General features: G+C 44.2%; 1 protein-coding gene across 2 annotated transcripts in view; it reads left to right on the top strand.

Moving 5' to 3' along the window:
• The window catches only part of SP2 (Sp2 transcription factor), a 156,700-nt gene that overhangs the window by 69,130 nt on the left and 61,179 nt on the right, over positions 1 to 26,391 (top strand). For both annotated transcript variants that reach the window (XM_086924295.1, XM_086924294.1), the window contains exon 3: positions 7,304 to 8,236. In XM_086924295.1, coding sequence (XP_086780421.1) covers positions 7,304 to 8,236 — 933 coding nt within the window. The remainder of the gene's footprint in view (positions 1 to 7,303; positions 8,237 to 26,391) is intronic.

Below are 26,391 nucleotides of genomic sequence, written 5' to 3'. Positions count from 1 at the left end.
TCAGCTTTTCTCCCCTTCCTAGGTTTCTGGGCCATTCTACCCTATATAGTGGAGAGTCAAGTGCACCTGATCGTACAATAACAAATAGGCCCGACACCCCCAATACGCTCTTACCAGTCTAATGCCAAGCTTAGGGGGTGGCCCAGTCCAGTCTTGTCCAGCCTTGGACGGCCTGGAACGGCCCGCCCTTTGCCCAGGCTTCGCCCGGCTAGTCCTGCGCGCATCCCGCGACGCAGAGGAAGCCGTGATGTTTTTGAGCGCCTCCAGGTGTATTGACGTACAAGTCTGGCATATAAACATCATGAATGCACCCCTAAGCAATCGATGTTCATGCATAATAAATGAGATCTTGGAGAAATTAATATCCAGGCAAGGGGAAGTCCTAAAGGCTTAAGAGTCTGATTTTCCAAGAACTCGTAGTGATGAAGAGGATCCGATGTAATTGACCATGCCTGTATTTGGTTAGCATGATCAATGCCTAAATAAGGGCTGGATTTCTATGCCTAAATAAGGGCAATGTGAATTGTACCTATATAAGGGCATGAATCGGGAAATCTATACACAGTAACTAAATCGATACACAACACAAATATTTAATTTTTGAGTCCATATCCGACTACAATCCCTCTTTGAGGAATGCAGCCGGACGACAAGACAATGGTAAATAGGCGAAGAACAACGTGGTGTCCTTTTATTTTTTTTTTATTTTTTTGGTCCTTTAAAATCGTTTTTTGTTTTTCAGAAGGTCCACAGATTGCCCTTTTAACCCCTTCGATGCTGATGACGAGCTCAGCTCGTCATCAGCCACGGTGGTCGTGTGCTGATGACGAGCTGAGCTCGTCATGTAATGCGGTATTTTTTAAAATGCCGCACAGCGGAAAAATAACCGCCGCAGCGATGCGGTTAATGCTACCATTGTTTAAGTCTGGCACTTTTGAAGTGATTGTGTGTAGAAGATGGATGCTGGTGCGATGTGTGGGGCAGTTTTTTCGTTCATTCGAGGCACAAATAAGCTGCTTCACTTCGCCTTTGCCAGGTACAAACTCAGTGTTCCATCACACAAATATTCCATGTATTTGCTTGTACCGAGTATAATGCAATGGCTGCGCAGCCAACCCCGGAAAGGAGGTGAATCTCTAGGTCCATCACCTTGCAACAGTCCATGGAAAGACAGTGTCAAAAATATGTACTCTGGATTCAATATTAATGACCCCCTGTTTAAGGGTTTCATCTTTTCTATTTTAACGTATATGTTGTGTTAACATTAAGGGACTATCTGTCACATGCATCAACGTTTCAATTTGCGATTCCTTATTTGCAATTTTTAAGGAATTGCAAATATGGAATCGCAAATTGGAATGCATCATTTTTTTCGCAATTTTTTTTGCGATTCGGTAAAAATCACAATTTTTACCGAATTGCAAGATTTATGCGAATTCTTATTTGCAAATTAGCATTTTGCGAATTCGCAAATTGCGATATCGCACACATGCAGAATCAGAATGTGAGCACAACCAGGAAGCCAGAAGCCTAATTGCTCACACCTGCTTCCAGGTTTGAAGTGGAGGAGTGGCAGTTGGCAGTTGGAGCTCAGGCTGGAGGAACTGGAGCAGAGACTGTGTGCCTGTAGCATTTGGAGAAATGGCAAATGAAAATGCTGGTGAAGACATGCAAGCAAGAAAAAGAAAAATTAAATTCAGTGACCACGAGTTGGAAATACTTATTGAGGAGGTCACTATGAGGCAGGACCAGCTTTTTGGTAAACAGTCTTTGAAGGTTCCTGAAGGAGTGAAGAGGAAACTCTGGTTTGCTATCCAAGCAAAGGTGAATGCTGTGGGAGTTGCACACCGTGATGTGAACAATTTACAGAAACGCTGGTATGACCTGCGCAGTCGTGCAAAGGAAAGGATTGCAAATAGGATGAAGGCAGCGAAAAAAGCACTTGTGGTGGTTCACCCAGGGATAGGCCCAATACCCCCCTTGAGGACATGGTTGAAGGAACACTTGCTACTGAAGCTGTTGTGGGAGTAATAGCAATTGACACTTCTGAGCCTGTTGGACTGCCTAAAGGTAAGATTTTTTTTTCTGCTTGAGAAAGTGTGTGTAAGAGGCCCCTTGATGAAGGTCTAGCTATCATTCTTTCTTTCCCCTTCAGTCGTTGGTTTGAGGATTAGTGTTTAAAATACACTTTCAACTCATGAAGCATTGCATCACTGTACTAGTACTATTCACAAACATCATTCAAAGATCATTCAAATGAATGCAAAACATCCAAACATGCATTGTTTTGAGATTAGCCATGCAAATTGTTAATTTTACTAGAAAAATTTCATTGATAATGCTTCTAATTAGGAAACAATTTAAAGTAACGTAATTTTTGCACTACTTCATTCATAGATACACAACAAGAGAATATTTCTAATGAATGGAATGAGTTTAATAGTCTGGAAGGACAAGACACTGATGAATCCAATGAAGCAACCACATCATCCACAATACAGCAAAGAAGGCAAAGGAACAGAGTGCGCCAACTGCAGCAGTCTGATAGTGATGAGGCTCAGAATGACAATGTACCTGAAGTCCACACAGTTGTAACTCCAGCAACCACATCCAGCTTGCAGAGCAGGCGGGATAGACTCCAACAATTCTATAGGCGCAGGGCACAGCCATCAAATAGTGGAAGAGCAGTAGAGGATAACAGCACCGCAAGTGTTGTTGAGGTTAAACTTGTGAAAGTACAGCGCCTACAAGGCAAAGATATCGTGACATGAAGGGCAAACTCGGTCACATCAGTCATGACATTGGTGAAAGGCACAACAGTCTGAAACACATGACAACTATAATTGAGAAAGGGCATGGGGCGACATCAGACAAGCTAGACCGCATTGCTGCAGCATTGGAGACAATGTGTACAGTAATACAGGCTCAACAAGTGGGAAGTGTAAAGAGGCATCAGAGAGCAATGGGCAGCATGCAGGGTTACACCAGGGCAATGTCCCGTCTTACAAGCACTACTGCTCAGCTATCTGAGAACACAGTTACCATCCAAAGGGAAATAACAAAATGCTGTGGAGACATTGCTAGAGGAATGGTGACACTCAATCATGTTCTTGATAAAATGCAAAATGAGGAAGCACCTGCAAAGCAAATGCAAATGGAGGGTAGTGATGTTTGCGCAAATGTCAGTAGCATAATAGCACCGGCTGAACATGGTGCACGACGCAGCAATAGAAAGCAAGACATTTCAAGCAGCATGAGCACTGTCAATGTGTTGAATACTGGCAAGGCATTAGGGGTGCGTGGTCGCAAAAAGTAGAATGTGTACATTTGAAAAACATTTGAAATTTTGTACTACATCTTATTTTCTAAAAAATTATTTTTGAGTTTGAAGTGAATGACAAGTAATTCACTATTTTGAAAATTGAATGTCTTGAGATGTCCAGTATTAGATGCATAAGTGAATAACCTTACCAAGTCAATGGTTTGAAGTCATGAATAAGATGGTGTTGTGTGGTTCTTACCTCTTTTAAAAATAATGTTGTTATCTCTGCCCTTCTTCTTCTACCCTCTGCTGCGTCTGGTCCTCTTAACCCCTTCCATGCTCATGACGAGCTCAGCTCGTCATGCAGTACACTCCTCCTGTGCTCATGACGAGCTGAGCTCGTCATGACCACACCCGTTTTTATTGCTTTCCAGCACAGCAGAGGAATCTCTCAAGCAGCGATGTGGTTAATCTTGGTTGGGGTTGTTGAGGCTGGTTATCATTGTGAGGTAGTACATCCTCCAACTCCAGTTCTATTCCTCTCCTAGTGGCTATGTTGTGAAACATGGCACATGCAGCAACTATTTTGCAGCAAATTTCAGGACGATATTGTAAAGCCTCACCAGTCTTGTGTAGTATGCGGAACCTTGATTACAGTACACCAAAAGTTCTCTCAATTACATTGGAGGTTGAAATGTGCGCATGGTTGTACTGCTGCTCTTTATGGGTTGCTGGGTTGAGATAGGGTGTTAATATGAATGACCTCACTGCGTAGTAGGCACTGTCTCCTAAGGAATGGGGTAATGAAAGGTTTAAAAAATAGGTAAAAAAGTCTATAAGTAATAGAGAACTTAAAAATGTTAGTCAAATTTACCTAGCAATAACCATCTCCAAAATCACCAGCAACCAGACGATTGTGGATGGCACTGTGTCTGAAAATATAGGAATCATGGGCACTTCCAGGGTAACTTGCCACTAAATCTGTGATGATGGTTTTAGAATTACAAATTGCTTGAATGTTAAGAGAATGGTAACTTTTCCGGTTACGGAAAATGTACTCCTTTTCAGATGGTGGGCATATGGGAACATCTGTGCCATCTGCACAGCCCTTGACATGTGGAAAATGTGCCATGTTGTAGAAATCTAACTTTGTTTGTAGCATTTCCTATTGTGTACTGGGAAATTGAATATGATGCCTAATCCTTTGCAACATGGCATTGAGAAATGCATTGAAAAATCTAGATAGGGAACTCTGGGAGACACCACCAGCAATGGCTATTACACCCTGGAATGACCCAGAGGCAAGGAAGTGTAGTGAACACAATACATGAACATGGGTTGGTATGGCTTGTGTCCTGCGTGTTTGTCTCTGCAAGATTGGGTCCAATTCATCTATCAAATCTAAAATGAAATGAGCATTGAGCCTATATTTATCATAGATTTCTGCTTCAGTCTGCCCTAGTAAGGTGATGCGAACTCTGAAAATTCTCTCTTGAATCATCCTTCTCCTCCGTCCTGCTGCTGCTCTCAACCTCAGCCTACGTGCCAAATAAAAGAGAGCTGCCATTGTGAAAAACTGTTTGCTGCATTCTGGGGACCCTTATATGCACTCTTGATGGATTTCACCTGTATTGTGCCATTTTCTGGAAATTACCACCAGGTTTGAGTTCTTCTAATTTTAAGAATTGGTATTTGCGATTTCTAAAAAAAATCGCAATTTCATGCATGCAATTTTTTCACAAAAAACTGCGATTTGCACAAATTGCGATTAATTTAAGGAATCTCAAAGTAATTTGCGATTCCTAAAATAGCGAAAATACACTTCAAACATGCATCCCAAACATGCATCCCAAAACAAGAAATTGCATTCGCAAACGGACGAATTTTGCGATTCGCACCGTTTGCGAATGCAATTCACAATGATGCATGTGCCCGTAAGTGTTAAAAAAAAGTGTGGTGATGTGCTAGTGCACTATTGGTATTTTTCCTTACTGCCGCGTAATAGATACTTAGCTCTTGAGATGAGGGTGGCTTTGCACTTCAGCCGAATCGCATGTGGCCCGGACTGTTCCCCATTAAGGCCTCTACAGGCAACTGCCTTACAGTGCCGCCAAAAATTGCCACAAAATGGTGTCAGAAGGCATCACATTTCCTCTAAAACAACTTATTTTTTGATAGAAGATAGCCAGCTGCTTTTTTAAAATTGCTCGTATCGCAGCTGCTTCTGAAACCGCCAAACACAAAATGCCCATAGCTTTAACAGCAACACTGGAAAAGGTATTATGTCCACACATATGCTGTCGATCAGAAGCACTGGGCTCAGTGAACAAGCAGTTGAAGTGGGCACTCTACTCTGTGCTGGCGTTCTAGCCAGAACCCTGGCGTTGAACCGGTAGCTGAACATTTCCAAGCCAGCTCAAAGTCCAGTGCATGGCAGTATTGGAGCTGCTGAAGCTGGTTGCTGCCAGAGAAGTTCCTTTCTGACATTTCAAATAGACTGCTGTTCTTTAGCCAGTGTTATCTTCTTTTGCACTTTTAGAACATGTTGAACTCTGGTATTGCCTTCAGGGTGTTGGCAACTAGCATCATGTAGTATGGGGCCCACGTTCATATAAATGTAATGTCTTTTGGCACTTATGTGCTCTTTCTAAGGAAAAGCCTCTGATCACTGAAACTCACACATCCAATGTTTTGGCATGTGTTAATCGTACCACAAAAAGGCATCCGACCTCCCTTCTGTGGCCCGTCCATCCATGTCCCCCATTTTCCATTGATGTGTTTGAGTTCCGCCACTTGAAAGCCGCAGCACTTGAATGTTTCCTGAGTTGCTACAATTGCAGGCCTCTATAGGATATTTGTAGCAGTTGGAGGGATTTGCTGCTTACATTTCTCCAAAACAAACCAGTTTGCTGCCGCTTATACGGTCCCAAAGGCAGACCTATTGGCTATGCAAATGCTTGTTTTTTATGTTGAAGGTTCCAAACTCTAAAGTATCTGGATAGGAACTTGATGTTTCTGTCTGACTTTTGTGGGTTTTCAGGTAAAGCAGTAGTTATGATAATGTATTTATTGAATCATATACTCAGCCTTAGGGGAATTTGATAAGATTTGTTTTAGCCTTGTTTGCTATCTAGCAGTTTTGTAAAATGTCAACATGTCGCCTTGCAACCTCTAGTGATTTAGAGGGCATTCCCAACTCTGATTGCAGTAACAGGTTTTTCTCTCTCTTCCGGTTACCTTCCTTATTGAAGTATTGCCTCTAATTTTGACACGGTGTTCCTAAGTTGTACCAAAGGTATGCACCTTGTGCTCTGTTTAGATGAGGGGAGTCACTGTACAAAATTTCATATGCTATTATGTTACATGTACACTTCTGTTCCTCTTACAAATGTCTTAATCGTTATCTGGTTTGTATGGGAGAACTTGGTGCTGTCAGTTCCTGCTGCATAGATGGCATTTTTTGGTCCGCTGTAGATATTAGAGTCGTATTCTTGCCATGATTGAGGTGCTGTTGTTCCCTTGAAATGTATCCTCATTGCACTTACTTACACCTTTTTTAGTATTTCTTTTACTTCTTTGCTACCACTATATTCTATGTTTTAATAACCGCATTTGGGCAAATTGTTTTTAAATTCCCAAATTAACCTCCGCATTAATTTGTGTTCTTAGGATTTTGATCTTCACTTTGTGGGCGTGGAGGTTGGTTCCATTTAGGTATAGAGATGGGAAGGGCGGTGTACCATAGGATATTATTGGAGAATTCAACTTAGGTAAGTCGGGAAGAAACGGTGTGAGGCTTTGGAGCATGAACGGGTTATTTGGTTTTTAACAGGATCTGGTTACTGGCTTACATGACTATCATATTACATGTTTACTTGAATCACAGGCTGAATGTAAATCTAGTGTCTTCTATTTTTTCACATTGGTTTGATCCTGGGGGAAACCTACAATATCTTAAAAAGATGTCATGTGCTAAGATCTGTCTTTGTAAGTCTGTTTATGTTGGTCATTACTAATATGATCTGTTTCCCTTTTTTGTAGGATTCCCAGCCTTCTCCATTAGCCCTTCTTGCAGCAACATGTAGCAGAATTGGCCCCCCTGTAGTGGAAGAAGCTGTTGCACCCCCAGTTCCTTCCCACCCAACACCTCGAAAATTGGTACCCATAAAACCGGCACCTATCCAAGGCAAAGGCGGCTTTGGACTTCTCGCCTCCAAAGGAAATGTTATTCAGCTCCAGAACACTCAGCTGGGTACAGCTTACCCCACCGGACAGCTGGTCTTTACTATTCAAAACCAACCTGTGCTAAGTAAGGGAGCATTCACAACTAATAGCCTGCAGTACCAAGGGGTGCCACAGGCTGGGCAAACCTTCCAACTGCAGCAGAACCTTGCAAACCAGATTCAGCTAATCTCTGGTACCAACCAGACCATAAGCACCACCACTAAACATGTGCCTATCAAACCGTCTCACACGCCCAAAATCGAAGTGGGGTCAGCCTCCTTGCAGGGTGTCATCAACATGAAGACATCTGACGGATCCACCATCACCCTACCTCTCAGTAACCTCATTGGGGCCGGGGACCACAGCACTCAGTCTCATTATGTCACTGACAGTCCACCATTGCAGACAATGAAGCCCAATAAAAAGACAAGGAAAAAAGTAATGGCACTACCGGCCATGTCACCTACAGCAAACATTGGCGATCAAGTGGAGACAGTGCTGATCGAAACGACGGCCGAAAACATTATTCAAGCAGGCAACAATGTGTTGATTGTTCAGGGTCAGGGCCAAGGCCAGCCGACCATGATGCAGCAGATGCAACTTGTGCAGCCCAAGCCGGAGCCACAGGTGGTGCATATCCCTCAGCAGGCACTGCGTGTTGTCCAGGCAGCATCTGCAACCCTCCCAGCAATTCCACAGAAGGCGCAGCAAACCTTTCAGGTTCAGCAAGCTGAATCAGTGCCCTCCCAGGTAAGTACTCCGAGGGGATTGGTAGTGACGTAGTTTGTTGTTAATGATCAATGTAAGGGGTCAAGAAATCTTCTCCAGTCAGGCAATGTGTGCTAGGCTTAGGGAGGTGGAGAGGTAGGAAAGATGATGTATTGTATGGGTTTGGAGTGAATGTGACTGATTGTACAAAGAATGTAGTCACCTAAATATTTTACTCTGCCAGGCTCCTTTTTAGGTGTTTTGTGCAGACAGTGTTACTGTCTGCACAAATTATATCCAATAGTGTGAGCTTTAGGTCTGTTCTTTTCACATTTTTCATTGACTTTTCATCAAGGAGTTATTTCTCATATCGTAGTATCATGAATGTTGTTGACTGAACTGCCCCGGACCCTTCTTACCAGCTCACGGGCTAAGCCACACTATTTACTGTGGAGAAAGAGGGTTGGGGAGAAAGAAAGGTGCTATTACCGGCTGCATGTCCTTCGCTTCTGAATTGCTTGACTGACATCCTCTACTTAGTGTAATCTGCAGTTTCTGCCATCAGCTAACTACTCTATACTAAAGAAAGTACAAGGGTTAGCATATTGCATTCTCATGGCCTATACTTTGTGCAAATATCTACTTCTCAACACGTTTACCTAGTTTTCTTAGTCCCAGCATCTAACTTCCTTATTATACCAACACTGTTTGCTGAGTGGCAAAGAAATTGACCTTTTTAGGTCTTGCCTATCAATGCAGCGCATGCGCTACTCGCTTGGCGAGATCTATTGTCGTCGCTTTTTCTTGTGAAGGGGGACAGGCGATGTGCACGGACTGGAGACGTGCACGCGTACCGTTACAGGTCGCTGCGTTTCAGCACAACGCGCACATGGCTCCCTTTTTCATTTCCCTCATCCACCCCCCACACCCCCTCCGCCGTGGAGACTGTGGGTGGCTCCTCAGCTGTGCGACAGTTCGTATCATCAGCCGGTGATTGCTGAAGTCCTATTAAACAAGTGGTTTAGGGGCATGCCATAATTCAAGGAATTGTAGCACCCTTTCTTATGTATGCACGTTAATTTGCTGGCTAAGCTTGAGGTCTTGTTAAAATGATTGCTTTCCGCCCGTCATGGACTTTACACCGAAAGCCTGTATTTTTATGCGCTTTGGAGACAGTCATGAGAAACTACCTCGCTCACTTATTGATCAACTTGTCTGGGACTTCTGAGGTGTGTTCAACAGGCACTGCTCGCAACCCGCAGTGCCTTCAATACCTTCAATACCTCACACTCCAGTGTTATATAGCATGAGCCATACACAACGGGAAGACTAGAGGCAGCAGGATCGCTCATGGTTCTCTCTCGCTCTCTGTCTTGCTGTTCTACTCTGCTCCTTCATGTCAGAACTAGGCTGATGTGAGCCAGCTGCTAACCCCAAGTTGTTTCACTGCGCCTACTGCAGAGGCCTCGTCTATACCAAGGCTCTCAAATTGGGCGCTCTGCAGTGCACCAGCAACTTTTTTTAAAGACAACCTTTATTATGTTTTTTATATATCAAAAGTACATTACAGCATGTATTGAAATGAAAATAGACTATCTTCCTGAAAATGTTCCCTGCAAAACATTAATACCATCAATATAAACAGTTGAATAGAATATATCAAATCATGGCATTAATCATCGTATAAACCACTGATATTAACAATAATACTTGAGTAGAACCCAGTAACACCCCTCACCCCCGCCTTACTACATCCCTTCCTCCCCTGGCTCTGGCTGTACAATTTAATGTTTTGTGTACTCGTCCCTCTCTTAGCGTAATTCCTTGCATTACAATGAAGTGCTCCTCTGTCCTGCCAGCAGCGTAGCTAAGGGGCGGTGTGGGGGGAGGGCGGTCCGCCCCAGGCGGCACAATTTCGGGGGCGTCGCTTGCAGTCCTGTCAAGTATCACGCAACAGTGTACCTGTCGTGCTGGCTCCAGGCTGGCGCTGTAATTTCCTGCCGTGCCGTGGCTTAAGTTTACACAGACAGTTAATGCTGCCAATTAATTACGGGGGCGGGGGCCTTGCCGTCCTGTCCGGAGGAAGTAGTGGCAGAGCACACTGAGGCAGAAGCGGCCGCGGCGGGGGACTCAAATCGAGTCAGGGAGTCCACTCCTTGCCGTGGCGTGTTGCACTGCTGCACAGTTTTTGTTCTCACCTCGCGTTGGTTACTTGTGTCCTCAATTGGTGATCTGACCCGTCACCCGCGGCCCGTCCACCCGCCAAAGTCAGTGATGGTGCCTCAACAGGCACTGAAGCCTGTAGCGCAGCAGTGAGTGCAGCAGAACCGAGGCCATGATAAAATGCAAGGCCTGCTCCAGTCCTTGACTTGAGGCCTGGACCGCGGCCTCTGCACACGGTGCAGGGAGGGGAAGTCGTCGTGGCTGGCTGGCCCGTACCGCGACGGCGCTTCAGTGTTCCACAAGTAAGTGTGTCACACTGACTCCCTATTAAGTTAGCATCAGTTGCTTGTTTCAGATATTAGTTCAAAGTTGCCTGTATCACAGTCTCACTCCCCCCTTGATATTGTAAGACACCAGCTCAACTAATGTAGATTCCTAAAGTATAACCTACTTCTTTAGGTACTTTTTGAATTCTAGCGCTTTGTAACTGTACCCATCCATCTAATTACCTAAATGTTCTCGCTATATAAAAATGTACATAAATAAAACTTGTATTTCAAATTCCCTCCTTCTTCCCCATCAACCCACGTACCAAACCCTCCGTTTCTGGGACGTCAGCCCATCTCCTGTCAATGAGGCGCTATCCATCTGTTAGAGGACAGACACGCTAGAGCACCGAAGGGGGGGAACTTGCAAACTTTTAACATCTCAGCAGTGTTCTGAATTCAGAGCAACGGGGGATTTGCGGACATTTACACCCAAATCATGGCACAGGAAATGAGGGCCTCTAGGCACTGTTGAAGCTAAGTCAGGACACAGGGAGCTTGGGCTTCTAGGCAAGCGCACTGTTAAAACCGAGCTCGGGTACAAGAATAATAGAAACAGAGAAAGCTAAGAGAAACAATCACAGGCAGGGCTGTATCTGCAGCCGGTCTGATTCTCGCCTGTAGAGTAGCTGACATTCCTTAAGGCACAAGAGCACTTTTACTTTTTTAATTTCTTTAAGCGTGCATTGACAATGCTGCAATCATTAGATACATTACTAGATTAAAATAACTTCAACATTGTTATGCAGATCTGCAGTGGAACTTTTTAAATAAAAAGATAACGTTTTATTTGATTATTGTATTTCTCTGCTTGTAACATTCAAGTTAGTAGTCGCCATAAATGACCAAGCAGGGCCGGCTTTATCACTGTTGGCACCCGGTACGAGAATGACATTTGACACCTCCTACACTCCATGACTGCCTCCTCAGATTCTCGCACTACCACAGGGCAAATTTTCCACTCATCTCACCTAACATAATATATTGCTAAAAACAGCACCTCCCCTGAGGTCAGCGCCCCCTCCACAGGTCAGCGCCCAGTGCAGCCGCACCAGTCGCAGTGCCCTAAAGGTGGCCCTGTTTCTAAGCTACATGTTTGCATTCTTGCACCTATGCATGAAGTGTACTCTGAAGTGCAATGTCTGTGAAGGGAGATTAGTCTAAGTATATGCTATTATAGTAGTACATCCAAGGCAAGTGGAGCGCTGTACAGGGTCAAAGGCGCGACTACAGTCAGCGAGTGATCGGAGAGGTACCTGGGTTCTGTGAGGAGACGTTTAATATTACTGCATTGTGCTGTCGTGTTCTTTAAAAAGGTGCGTCTACAACTCCTTCCTAAGTTGGAGCAGTGTTGAGGCAGTCCTGCTGGATACAGGGATGTTTTTTTTTTATCCTTGATGCATAGATGGAGAAAGTCACTTGCCTGTTTTATCACATTTTAGTGTTTTTGGTCACCAGTCTGGTCCATACCCGTTTAGCTTAACTACTTGTGTTTGAACATATGATCCTAAAGACCAATGGTGTAATTTCTGTTATTTATATGTTTCCCTCGTCTTCATTGCTTCATTTTGTTTGCGAGAAAGTGTCACTCATAGTCGTTGAAATGTCACTCATAATTACAATGAGATTATGAAAATGTCACACATAGCAATCTGAAACCTTGGCAGCTATGCGCGTGGCACTGGTGGCCTGTTGCGGCCTTTATAATTTATTTGGGCCTTTTTGGGTACACTGTGTACTGTCCACAAATAAATTAGAAAGGCCGCGCATGGCCCAGTTTGAAAGTGCGCGCTGCGCGCACCTGAAGTGTGACTGCCGCAGATATAACAGCAGCAGCAGGTCAGGTCAGTGCTTCAAAAATTGCGGCCACAACATCCCGGTCCCGACTCCCGCGTTTGAATTTGCTGCTGTCCGTCCGTCCCAGCCTCCAGGGCAGTCAATCAGATTTGTAGCACGCGAGTGCTACCAATGATGGCCCTGGCGCGACATTAAATAATTTATTTTTACCAGCCCTGCCACCGCGTCGTGAGTAGGACGTAGCAGTGAGCGTCAGGCGCTTGACCGCTACGCGCTCTCGCGCTCGTTTTGGCCTGGGGCAGTCGGCACTGTGCTGCTCTCTAATCAACCACCCCTGGCTGCCTGGTATAGAGACTTGTAGTTTGGAGCGAGTCACTCACGAGTGAGGTAATAGAGCTTTCAGTCGGCATCATAGATACCAACAGGGCTTTAAGTGGGATGAAAAAAATGGGGGGTGGGGGGTGTCTCTCAAAGGCGGTTAGCCGATTTAATTAAGGGCGTGGTTTTAAAACACACTAAAAAGCTGTGTTTACCATGGTGTGTCAACTGCCTTGTATTTTGCTGTTTCTGTCATTGCATTCAGATATGTGATACATCATGCTCACTCTGTCTAGGAGCGCTGCTTCTTAGCAAGAGTTTCAGAAGTCCACTGCTTGACCTGTGTATGGTGTTTACCTGGGATTGCACACACATGATTGGCCATCATTGTTTGCTCATTTTGGATTCAGTGCATTCAAAGGTCGTTCAGTCGATTGCTTTGATCTGTTTATAAAATTTACATGGGGGTGCATTTCAATTTCTTATTTTTGTAATTGTTGTTTGCATTTTAACGTGCCACCTTAGTGACGGCCATAAGGCTATTCAGATTTAAAGATGGCCCCTAATATTTGCCTTGTCATAAATTCAGACCCAGGTCCTTGTGAAGGAAACTAGTCTAATATCAATTCTGCACCTGATGAGGGACTCACTGACAAGTTTTCATGTTTATTAGCACATAAACACGAATACCTTTTGGGCATTCAGTTTTATACCAATATTAAACACGTCACCAGTTTTTGCATCAGTGGATCTCCAGCAGGCTGAGCCAATCACCCCACAAGACACATAGTTGAAACGCATGGAAGTGTTAGGCTGATGCATATTGGCAAATGACCTAGGGGTTATTCCGGTGCAGATAAAAAGTGTCTTAAGAGTGTGGTAGGTGATTATAAAAGAGAGGTCGGTAAAGCCATTTTATGCAAATAATATTCTTGGAGCCAACAATGGGGCAAAAAAGGTTTTTGAAATTCTTCGGGGACTAACAGACTTGGATTGCTCAAAGCAAGAGGTTACATCTTCCTAGGAACTCTGTGATGATCTGGCTGATTTCTTTGATTAAAAATATCAGCAAGATTTTGGAGGACATAATTACATCTGTTAAGACAGAATCCCCTGATCTGAGACACTGTTCAGAGCTACTGGTGACCAGAGCTTTACTGAACTATCGGTGCTAAGTGAACCTATGACCCTAAAGGACTCTGCTGACAATCATGATGGCAGGCCTAACCTGTGATGCGATCTCTGAGACCTTCTTAGATATCACCTGGTTCACTACCTCGGGATCTCCCTTGGATCCCCTAACCTCCGAGGATATGGAAAGAGCCGGTCGATGATCTCACTCTTCCTACATTGCAGGTGTGGAAGCAATCTTTGAAGTGGGGTGTGGAACCTCAAGTCTGGAAGAAAGCAATTGTCTGTGTGTTCTCTCTTGTACTGCCAGTCACCGGTGTATTCAACTGTGTAGCCTTGGACCGCGTCATGTATGTGCATGTAACTTGCATGATCGAGGTAACTATTAGCGGCAATATTATGTGTCTCTCTGACCTCTTTCAAGTGCTCGCCGTCCTTTTTCCCCAGCATCCCCCCCTCCAGGGGCAGCAATCCAAGGGATAGCCCCGGGCGCCACAAGCTCTAGCTACGCCCCTGTGTCCTGCCCATGTCTAATGGTGAAGGACAGCATAAAAACGCAAAGCTCCCTCTGCTACGGAGTATGCAGAACGTCGACCGGGCTGATACTTTTGTGGGCTTCTAACATTGCATCCCATTCCATAGAGATTCGGTTTTTCCGGACCCACAGGCCTCCTCCCTACACAGAGCAGGACTTTCGGCTCCCGCCAACCTAGTCAGTTCATTATGCCATGTGCTCAACGCAGGAGCTTTGGCTGACTTCTAGCGTATGGTAATAGATATCTTAGCCACTATAAGCGCCAAGTCCAGAAATCGTAACTGAGTATTATGTTTTTTTGTCACCGACGGATGCCTAATATGCACTCTAATGCTGCGCCCCCATGGAAAGGTGTGTAGTTTCCTCTGCCAGGCACTTGACCCCTTCCCAGAACTCGCCATGGCATGGACACCCCCAAATCATATGAAGTAGATCTGCGTCCGGCAGTTTTCACCGGGGGCATTTGTGGGCTGTGGCCTGATACATATTCTGTAGCCTACGTGGAGTTAGGTAGGCTCTATGTGGAATCATACATTGAATAAACTTGAATTTTGCTTTACGGGGTATCCTCCGCGGATAAACCAAAACATCCGCCCACTCCTCAGCCGTAAAGGCCCGTCCCATGTCCATTTCCCCCGTAGAGTGTCCAGGGGAAGCTTTGCATGTTCCCGGGTACTAATGTATAACCACTTAATGAGATGACTGCCATGTCCCATGTAATACAGAGACTTGACTAATTCATTAGTTTGGGGTTCTACCTGGTTTGTTATGTTATTAAAACTTTTTAAGCGCAAACTGCTACCCGAGGGTGTCGTGGCGCTGAAACCAAATGTCCTACGGAGGCCTAAACACGGAAGAGAGTGGATATCTAGTTAGACTGGAAGAGCCAGGTCTTCAAGGCCCTCCTGAAGTTCAGGTGATTGGTTACACACTTAAGATGCATCGGTAAGTCGTTCCATGCCTTGGCAGCTCCAACCACAAAACCTTTGCCCCCCCATTTGGACTTCTTTATAAAGGGCACTGATAACTGTTTTGCTTCTGAGGAGCGCGGAGTTCTTCCAGGAACATACCACTGGAAGTTAAGTTTCAGTGAAGGGGTCCGTAGCCTTGGAGGGATTTATGAACCTCACAGAGAGCCTTGAAACTGACGCTTTTTTTTAACGGGCAGCTAGTGGAGCTTTTTAATCTCAGCTGAGATAGAAGCAAACTTGGGTGTGCCGGAGAGCGGTCTGGTTGCTGCATTCTGCAGCAACTGAAGTCTCTTCATAAGCCCTTCCTGGATATTGAGATAAAGCTATTATAATAATACAGTTTGCACATGACCAAGGCAGTGATGACAGTTTGTTAGCAATCGTTAGGAAGGAACGGCATGATCTTCTTGCAAGATCTCAAAATGTAAGACGTTGCAAAATTCACCGCATTCACCTGATCCTTGAAATTTAACTCCTTATACTCCTCAGTTCTTTACCTTCCTTATCGGAGTCAGTAGAGGGCCCATTGTATCCGGCCACCATGCCGGTGACCAAAAGGCTGGGTTGTTGCCAAATAAAACCACCTCTGTCTTACTGGAATTAAGCTTAAGGCAGTTTTGGGTCATCCAGTTACCAACTACTGTCATGCAGTCCTGGAAGCGGGTTGCCGTTTCCTGAAACCCATCAGGTAGCAGTGACACTACAATTTGAGTGTCATCTACATATAATGTTAGATGAAAACCAAAGGATTCAATCAAGGTAGCAAGTTGGGAAACATAAAAATTAAAGAGTTGGACTGATGGATGACCCCTGTGCAACTCCACAAGGCAAAGTGAAAGGTTTCGCCGTGAACTCCCCAAGGGACACAGTCGGAACTCTCTCGGATAGGAAGGATTTGAGCAGCTTCCAGGCGGCACCCTTGACCCCAATCTCCTGTAGCCTGTCCATCAGTGTTCCACTGCTTCCAACCCTAGATTACCTATCCCTCAGACAGACTCAAACAAGTATCGGCAAACCCAACAGATCTACCTTGCGCCAAATCATGTGAACAAAAGCATTCAAAAAAATGCTGTTTGCATGTGTTGTATGCACAAATGTTTGTTACATGAGAGCCAAATCTACTAGCATTGCCAATTCTGAGAAGAAATGCAAGGTAAAACACATTGATATTTACCACGCCATAGCTAGAACTCTCAAAATGCGAGACCTATTGCATTGCAAATGCTTGTTTGTATTCCTCCTAGTCATGATTTTTCAGCTAAGGGTAGTGTCCAAGGATTGTGATACTAGTGATATGCATTTGTTTTCTATTGTTTATTTTCTTGTCTATTTTTTTCAGATATGTATTGTTTATGTCTTTGCTCTTATGTGTTGTATTTGAAAATGTAATAAAAACAAAAAAAAAAAAAAAGCTAAGGGTAGTGTACACTATTACTGGGTATTGACTTACTGTCACCATAGCTTTGACTGATTTAATATACTTGAGTTGTTGCATCACTCTGAAATATATCTGGTCTGTTTTATTTATAATGAAACCAAGAAGCTTAATATGACAGTATTTTCTCTCAACCATGTAAAAGGTCACAAGTATTTACAATGAGTAATATTGCAAACGGAGTTCAGATGTACACAGAATTCTGAATGCTTTTAAGTTGTACTGCAGAGTAGGACACCAAGTTTAGTGCCTGTACAAGGGAAAATAAGGCCACAATTAAACAGATCACTGTCCGCCTCTAATATTAGATGAAGGCTCTGCTGTTCAGTATTCTAGTTTCAGACGACCACTGTTCCATATGTGGTCAGCTTTTGGAATCCGTAGACGAGGTTAGCAAGCATTTGCAATGCAATAGGTTCAGCGTTGGCGAGATTTTTAGCTATTGGCGTTGAAAATGACAATGTATTTTACCTACCTTAGTTTGTTTATTATTATAATGTTTTTAGTTTAGAAAAACAGTCAATATTTGCTTGTGCAATGTAAACATGAGTACATACATGTCTATTTATAGATATGCATACATATATGGGGATATTGCTATGCCTTAAACTCAAAACTGGAAACGTGGAGCACTTGCAGCATTCCCTGGCTGTATTATTTTCTACAGTGTGTGTGATCGAGGTGCCTTTTATGGTATATTACATCAGTTGTGTGCAAATTTTATAATGTCCTGCATGAACATTTTGTACCTAGAGAGAACCGCTGGTGCATTTGCTTGCCAGCCCGCTCTCTTGGTAACGTGTCCCTGCCAGCCCGAAGTTTTAAGATCCGGCTTCCCGAGAAAAACTGCGAGCAATGCAAACCACTGATGAAGGCGTAATGGAGGCAAACGGCTTCCCTTTTTGTTGGGTCAATCAGGGTGAGAAGAACTATCCTTGGCACTCGCCGCGCATGGAGGCAAGCCCCCGTCGAGAATATTGTTATTTATAGCCCCATCATCTGGCATAACAACAATTAAAGTGCTTCTATCCGCAACCGCCCCCATGTCATTTTAACATTACATTCCTTGTCCTCTACGTGGAGGCAGGCCTGTTTTTGAAAGAGAATACGGGCAATCTGTAGTGCGCTATACACTAATGAGACCGCACACCAGTATTCACAATGCGATTTTATTAAATAAAAGCAGGTACAGTAAAAGATACTAAAGGGATTTTTCACTGCATATTATGACCTCATCTGCTTACAATCAAATAATCAGTGAAAGGAATAGGTGATGCTAGTCTGTACATGCAGCGTTAAAAAAAATGAAACTGACACATTTTCACTAGAATGCAGCCTAAAATCTCCTTATTTACTGGTAAGCTTGAGTTTGAACTTGAAATGAAAACGGACAGACAGAGTAGTTATTCCTCGACAGTGAACGCACCCGGAGGAGCACTTCCGGACAGTACGCCTCCGGACTGGATGGAGTCATTGGGCGAAGGCAGATAATACAAGTGCAAAGGAAATGTCCTACCTCTGAGGTCGTGCTGGAACTAGTAACCAGATTTTCCACAATATTTCTCAGAATAATATTTTCCAGGCATACGTTTCTGTTACAGAATTTCAAAAGCCCCAGTGAACATGCTATGTTTATCCTCCTTACGGCGGGCAAGTTAATGCCTAGACTTCAACACAAAACAAGCAGAGGGATAGCGGCATGGTAGACGGTCTCATGCAGGAGGCAGGACTTTAGGTCTCGTTGGTTGGGAGGGCAGACACAAGGGTGATGGAGCGAGATAAAGCAGCGACTGGTTGGGTGTGGGGTTGGGATGATGCCAGGCGCCTGTGTTAAACTGAAAGCGGGTGCCCATGTTGTTTAAAGTGGGCGCCTATGTGCTACCTGCAGTAAGAGAAACTGGTTAATCAAAGTAGCGCTCCCTGACTAAAGAAGGCCTATTGTGCAACAAACTAAGTAAAGGGGCCAGTCGCATGGGAGGTTACAAGTGAAAACAAGGCGGTACTAAGGAGGGACGAACAAGCCTCTATACCAATCGGAAGCCATCATTTACAAAGAACAATGACACAAGCCAATGAAAAATATGGGCGGAGAGTGGGTGAAGCTTTTAGTCAATACTCCACTACAACAAGTATCCCAAGCAGCGCATGCGCGCTGACTCTAGGCTCGGCCTTTAAAGAATTGCAGAGGTTGCAGAATTGAGCAGATCCTTCCACCTTCAGGATTTCCGTTGTTGGGCAAGGTCTTAACACCTTGGTCCTGCGCCAGATGGCTGCCTCCGCTTTCTGTGCACTATACCTGGAAATCTCTTGTGGGGTTCTGAGTCCATGAACAATGCCCTCTGCGCGCCAAATCAAACAAACTGTCCAAAGAGACAGATTTAGAGGAGGGTCTTTTCAATATAAATGTAGGTGCTGAGTCCCTGTTCTGTATTGCGATAGTATACTTGTGATATTTTCATTAGCTTCTCCTAAAGTTTATTGTGGGGAATGCAGCCACACTCTGGCGTGGTTGGGGACTGCACCAGTCTTCTGATACTGAATATCCAAGTTTAGGACCGCAGTGACACCTGTACACTGTCTTCACTTCACCTTCCTAACCTTCCTACTTTCTTGTCTAACTCCATTTCCTGCTCCTGATTGAGTAGCTGGCAAATTTCAGTGGTTTTGTGAGCTTGAGCCACAAACATAACTCACTTTTTAAATGTGGGGGAACCTAACCGCAATCAGGCCTGCTTACGGTATGGCTGGCATTTACAAAGCATAATGCATTTATTATTTGTGTGTCCGTACCTAGTTATTTCCAGAGAACGATACTACTTGGTTTTAATATTTAAGAGGAAAAAGATTACTACCCTGAGAGAATGAATCAATAAATGGTATATGCAGACTCCTTCATTATTTGATATCAATTTTATATACTTTGTTCACATTTAACTCCTTTCTGGGTATATAAATTACTGATAAAAGGTTTTTTAAATCTTGATTTTTTTAATGACCATATTGGAAATAAATGATCTATGAGCATTATAACTTGTTTTACACTTTATTCTGTGGAAAGGAGAAAAGGTTTTTTAAATCTTGCTTATTTAATGACCATAGAGGAAATAAATGTTCTATGAGAATTATAACTTGTTTTACACTTTATTCTGTGGAAGGTGGTGTGTAATAAAACAAAAATATCAACAAAATAAAAAAATATATTATATATATTGAAAAGCACCATCGTTGAGCTTGAGCCTCAAACATAACTCACTCTTTAACTGTGGTTTTGTATATATATATACACCTAACCTGCGAGATAATTGTGTTTGTGTATATATAGTTAATCAAATTATATATTTTAATATACATTTAAAATATATACTTTAGAAACTATTTCTAAACTCAATCTTTTTTATTTTTATTTATTTTTTGTCATTTGCCACCTAGGTTTTAAATGTGGAATCGATAGGTTAACAAGCAACATGCTGCCTCAGTTTTCTTTGAACTCGTAGGGACAGAACTGGAACGTAGACCTCATCCCTCAGCAATAATGCTTCAACCAGCAGTGATTGCGAGAATAGAACCTTGCGGAGGTTGCCAACATACAGCCAGGATACTGATTAGAGCATCAGAGCACAGCTATGCCAAAGGGAGGGATTGATGGCTTAATCATTGGAGGGGGGGGGGGGAGTTTCTCAATGATCCCACTTCAGGAGATTCTAGAAAGATCTTTTATCTGGGTTCCCAGCTCTGATCAGGTCTAACCTGGAGACCTGCAGGGCCGAGGCGTACCAGTCATTGATAGAGGGAGGTAGGGAGTCCTTCCATTTCCTGCATATCTCCCTCCTAGCAAGCAGAATAGAATAAAAGACTAACTTCCTCCCTGACATGGGAACCCCTTCTAAAAGTCCAAAAATTACCAAGGAGAGGTCCAGAACAATGTTGGAGCCTACTGAGGACGACAGAATCGTACTTATGGCTTCCCAAAATAAGGATAAACGAGGGCACTCGAAGAACATGTGGATGTCTGCAGCGGCCACCAGACCACATTTAGGACAAGCCACCATGTTCCCCTGGGTAAATTTGGAAAGTCGAAGGGGGGAATAGTAAGCCCTATGAATGGTGTAAAAGTGCTTTCTACGTAACCATGCCGGTTTAACAATGTCCCACATCATTCAACATGATGCACTCCAAAGAACTTGAAGATTCGAATTGTTCACATGTGGCGACCAAAGCTCATCTGGTAATAAGAAAGCACCATCCATTTCCTCCAAGATCAAATTATACCAGGATGAAATCTCCTTCTTATCGGGAAGTTTGTCGACTAGGAGGGTTATAAGGTAGCTGTAACCACCTAAGGGGAATTTGCTTCCTCGAGAGGGCAGTGCAGTATACGAACGGGACCAGCTGGATATTTGCAGGAATTTAAGCCTGGCCCGATCCTATTGCTCAAACACTCCCAAGAGAGCAGGACCCCATCGACAAACAAGTCTCCCCAAACCTCCACCCCTGCTTCTCTGATAGGCACTGCAAGTGTATCCCTCAACCAAGCCGGGCTGTCGGGAAGATCCCATAAAGGTGTCATGCTACCATAGTACCCTATTTTAATAGACTTAGATAGCTGAGCCCAAATTCCTGCCATTCCCAGTAAGATCTTTAGTTTAATTTTTTTTTTAAACTTGGGGTCCCCAAATTTGAAAAGAAATCCTGACTGGCTAACTCCCTCTCCCTTAAGCAGAATAGAGTACTCAGATGGTTTATTTAATAACATCCTGGCATGGGATAACTGGAACGCCCAGGCATACACCTGGAGGTCCGGGGCAGCAAGCCCCCCCCCCCCCCCTTTTCCCTGCGCCTCCTAGTCTTTTTACAGGAAATTCTTGGGAGATGTTTATTCCAAATAAAGGTGTTAATTTCGGCCTGTAATTCTTTAATAAAAGAAGGATCAAAATATAAGGGAATAGTATTAAATAAAAAAGAAATCTTGGGCAAAATGGTCATTTTGACCAAGTTAACCCTTCCCAATAATGACAAAGGGAGATGTGCCCAAGACTGTAGTAACTTACGACAATCCTTTGCAACCTTAGAGAAATTAGTTGAGGCAATCTGGTCAATGTCCTCTACAATGTCAAGGCCCAAATATCTCATCCTATTCCCCGGCCGGATATCAGAGCTGAATAAGCTCTGATCAACGCTCCAGGTCATCATCTCAGTCTTTGAGGCATTGATCTCATAGCCGGACACTTCCCCAAATTCCGAGGCCAGCTTGAATATTACCGGAAGGGCCGTATGTGCGTCAGTGAGGATATCATCGGCTTAGAAGCCCACCTTTCTCTCCCAACCCCTATACACTAACGCCTTGATATTAAACTCAATCTTAATTTTGTTTAAAATAAGCTGTTTTAAATGCATAACATTGTAATTACTATACCAAAATAATAAGACCATTCCTGCCCGTTCTTCAACCCTAAAATCGTTTACTACCAATATACCCTACCCATACCTAAACTATTAACACCCCTTACTAGCCTCTAAAAAGTGCCCATTCCTGGTGCCTAAAACAATGTGCTACCCTAAAGCTCTACCCATCCCTGAACCCTAAAAAACCCTTACTACCCATATATGCTATCCTTCCTAAGCCCTAAGAAGCTTTACTACCCTTATACACTAACCATCTATAAAACCTATTAAAAAAAGTTACTAACCCTATTCCTACCCTCGTAAGAGCAGGAAACATCCTTCCAGGCAGAGAGCAGCTGTCCCAACACATGCCAAAGTTTCTCCTCTCTCCAAAATAAACACGAGAATATCATTATACGATTGAATCTTATTGAACTAATGGCATTGAGCGGGTTATCTTCCAAAAACTCGGTTGTTTCTGCATTCATCAAGCTAGAAATATTGCAATTCTCAAGACTTATAGCATTTAAACATGATTGCGTTTTTGTCTCTTTGTTAGGTTTGTTTTAGAAAAGTTGTAGGAATTTTTTAAGAATGGGGGATATCAAGGTGTGTGCTTACCTTTTGCAGACGTCGAGATTTGAATAAGCCTTGAAATTATTAATCAGTTTTTAAAAGCCTTGCTTCATATGTTAGAAAATTCTGTGTGAACTTTGGGAAAGGTGCTTTACTACTAGGTAACTATGCAGGGGGGAACCTAACCACAATCATGCCTGCTTACGGTATGGCTGGCATTTACAAAGCATAATGAATTAATTTGTGTGTCTGTACCTAGTTATTTCCAGAGAACGATACTACTTGCTTCTAATATTTAAGAGGAAAAAGATTACTACCCTGAGAGAAGGGATCAATAAATGTATATGACAGACTCCTTCAATATTTGATATTAATTTTATATCATTTGATCAAATTTAACTCCTTTCTCGGTATGTAAATTAATGATAAAGGGTTTTTTAAATCTTGTTTTTTTAATGATCATATTGGAGATACATGTTATATGAGAATTCTAACTTGTTTTACACTTTATTCTGTAGAAGGTGGTGTGTAATAAAACAAATGAGAGAGTATTGCAAAGTTACACAGTAAAATGGCAAATTGAGATTTTGAAAAGATAAGACGTTATCAACAATATTTGGAAAGGAAAGAGAACAGCACACCAGCTGGAGTGGAATTGTAATGGGGGGGGGGGGGGGGAGTTATATGGAGTAGAATAAAATGCTTGGTAATATGTGTCTTCCTTCCCGAACATTAGGGGATTGCACAAGTGTTAGCTTGAAACTTAAAAACATTTGCAGTTCTAGTTAAAGTTCCTCAAATTATCCCCCCAAAAAACTTAGTAGAAAACTGGGTCTTCATTTAGCACATTGTTATGGAAGTGGAATTAACCGCTTGAATGCAGAAGATGAGGCATTCATGTCCTTTACATAACCTCCGTAATGCATAGGATATGAACGTCTTGCCTTCCACACAGTAAAACTCTTCTCTTTTTTGAAGAAATTTTATTGGCATTTATAATTGCAGTTACAGTACATTTAAACAGCATGGAACATCAGTCTCACCAGTAGGATGTTGTTATGTAAGATACCCTTAATCCCCACTGCTGCATTAGCTGTGAACATAAAATCCTAATCTAAAATACAAAGTATGCGCTGTCAAGATTCATTTATGTCTTGGTCCTCGCTTACCCAATGGAAATGGCACCTGATAAATCAGGTTTCATGCTATTTGTGCTCGTATGTGATTATCTCTTTGTCAATCTATCGGTGGTAGTATATGTCTCCAGGGGAATGCCGTGGGTGAGTATCTTGAAGTGGCTCTTCTCGACGGGGAGCCACTGGAGGCTCCGTAGGTGTTGGCTGCTTGTGTAGAGGGATGCTGAGGACGAGTCTAGCTGCGGTGTTCTGTATTGTCTGGAGCTTGTGGAGTAGAGACATGTTGATACCGGAGTGGAGGGCGTTTCCGTAGTCTAGTCAGCTAGTTATGAGTGCATGGGTGACTGTCTTCCTTGACTCAGGGGATCCATTTGAAGGTCTTGCGGAGGGTGTAGAAGCAGCTGGAGGCGACGGCGTTGATCTGTCGGTTCATGGAGAGGGAGGAGTTGATTACGATGCTGAGGATTCTGGTGTGGTCTGTGGCGGGTCGGGGGGCTGCCGAGGGCGGTGGGCTACCAGGTGTTGTTCCATGCTGATGGGGTAGTTCCGAGGACGAGAACTTCTGTCTTCTCCGCGTTGAGCTTCAGGCAGCTGTTGCTCATCAAGGATTGGGACGTCCTGCAATCCTTCCGGAAAGTTGAGTCAGGTGGTGGTGGGGTCCTTGGTGAGGGAGAGGGTGAGCTGGGTGTCGTCTGCGTAAGATACTATGCTGAGGCCTTGCTGTCTGACGATGGCAGTGACGAGGGCCATGTAGATGTTGAAGAGGGTTGGGCTAAGCGATGATCCCTGGGGTACCCCACAGTTGATTTCCGTGTGTTCAGAGAGGAAGGGTGGGAGTCTGATTCTTTGGCTTTTGCCAGTGAGGAATGAGTGGATCAAGTTAAGGGCAGTATACCTTGTATGCCACCTTTGTGTAGTCTGGTGATGAGTGTGTAGTGGGAGACTGTAGAATGCAGCTGAGAAGTTGAGTAGGATCAGTCCTGCAGTGTGGCCTTGGTCGAGGAGGGTACTTATGTCGTCTGTGGAGGCGAGTAGGACGGTCTCTGTGCTGTGGTTGTTGTGGAATCCGGATTAAGAAGGGTCGAGGATGGAGTTGTCTTGGATGAACCTTGTTAGATGTGTATTGACTGTCTTCTCTGTGACTTTTGTCGCAGAGGAGAGGGATGGGCCGGTAGTTCTTGAGGTCCGTGGGATCTGGTGAGGGCTTCTTGAGCAGGGGTCTGACTTTTGTGCATTTCCAGTCGTCAGAGAAGGTGCTGGTCTTGGTGTTGATGCTGCGTCATAGTTCCGGAGTGATGGCGGCTTTCTGGTAGATGTGCGGTGGGCAGGGGTCTGTGGGGGCCTGAGTGGATTCCTTTCAGGGTCGAGGCAGTCTCTTCGGTCGTGACCAGTGACGAGGAGGAACTGGCGGGCTGGCTGGTGTTGCCGGAGTCAAGGGGTTTGGTTGTTGAAGTTGTCCTAGAGGTTCTTGATTTTCAGATGGAAATATGGTCTGAGCTTGTCGCAGAGGTCCTGGGAAGGAATTGATGTCCGCGCTTTCGCTGGGGGGCTTGGTGAATTCCTGGTTGACGCTGAAGAGTTCCTTGGAGTTGTCAAGGATATTGTTGTGGATGAAAGTTCTTTTGGTGGTTCTGATGCATTGGTGGTATTCCTTCATGGCGTTCTTGTAGGTGGTGTAGTTTTCAGGCGTTTTGCTATTTCTCCAGTTCTTCTCGAGGCGTCTGCAGGTGCGTCTGGCTTCTTGGAGGTCGGCGGTGAACCAGGCGGCTTTCCTAGGGCAAGCTTGTCTGCGCAGTTGGAGGTTTATGTGTGAAGTTCTCTGGCTGCGAGGTTGGCGTTGGTTGCAGCAGTGGGGTTGTCGCCGTTGAGGGTGGAGTTGAGCTGCTCCTCAGTGATTCTGCTCCAGTTCCTTCGCGGAGGGCACGGAGCAGGTTTGGGCGGCTTGGGTTAGTCGACGAGGAAGTGTATGCAGTGGTGGTCCTTCCATGGCGGATGCATGGTGTGGCTGAAGTGGATGCTGTTTCCTCCTGCGAAGATGGGGTCGAGGGTGTGTCCTGCTTTGTGGGTAGGCGTGGTGACGAGTTGTTTCGGTCCGATGTTTGCAAGGTTGTCCAGGATGATGGTGGAGTTGGGGGTCACTGGGGTTGTCGAGGTGGAAGTTCAGTTCAGTTCGATGAGTATGTAGTCCGTGGAGGTGATGGTGTGGGATGCGATGAGGTCTGTGATAGTGATGGCGCGGGCCAGGGGGTCTGTAGGCTAGGGTGACTCTTGAGTGTGGAGTCGGGCTGGTCTGGACCTGGAAGTGCAGGAGTTCGGCGGTGGAGAGGAAGATTTCGTTTGAGGTGGAGAGGCGGAGGGAGTTTTTGTGTGAGGTTGGCGAGTCCTCCACCCGGGTGGTTGTGGTGTCCTTCCTCTGGATCTTGTATC

The sequence above is a fragment of the Lissotriton vulgaris genome, chromosome 5 (assembly GCF_964263255.1).
Source record: "Lissotriton vulgaris chromosome 5, aLisVul1.2, whole genome shotgun sequence".
NCBI lineage: Eukaryota > Metazoa > Chordata > Amphibia > Caudata > Salamandridae > Lissotriton > Lissotriton vulgaris.
Note: the sequence above shows the minus strand (reverse complement) of the source record. Positions and strands in the feature narration are given on the sequence as shown.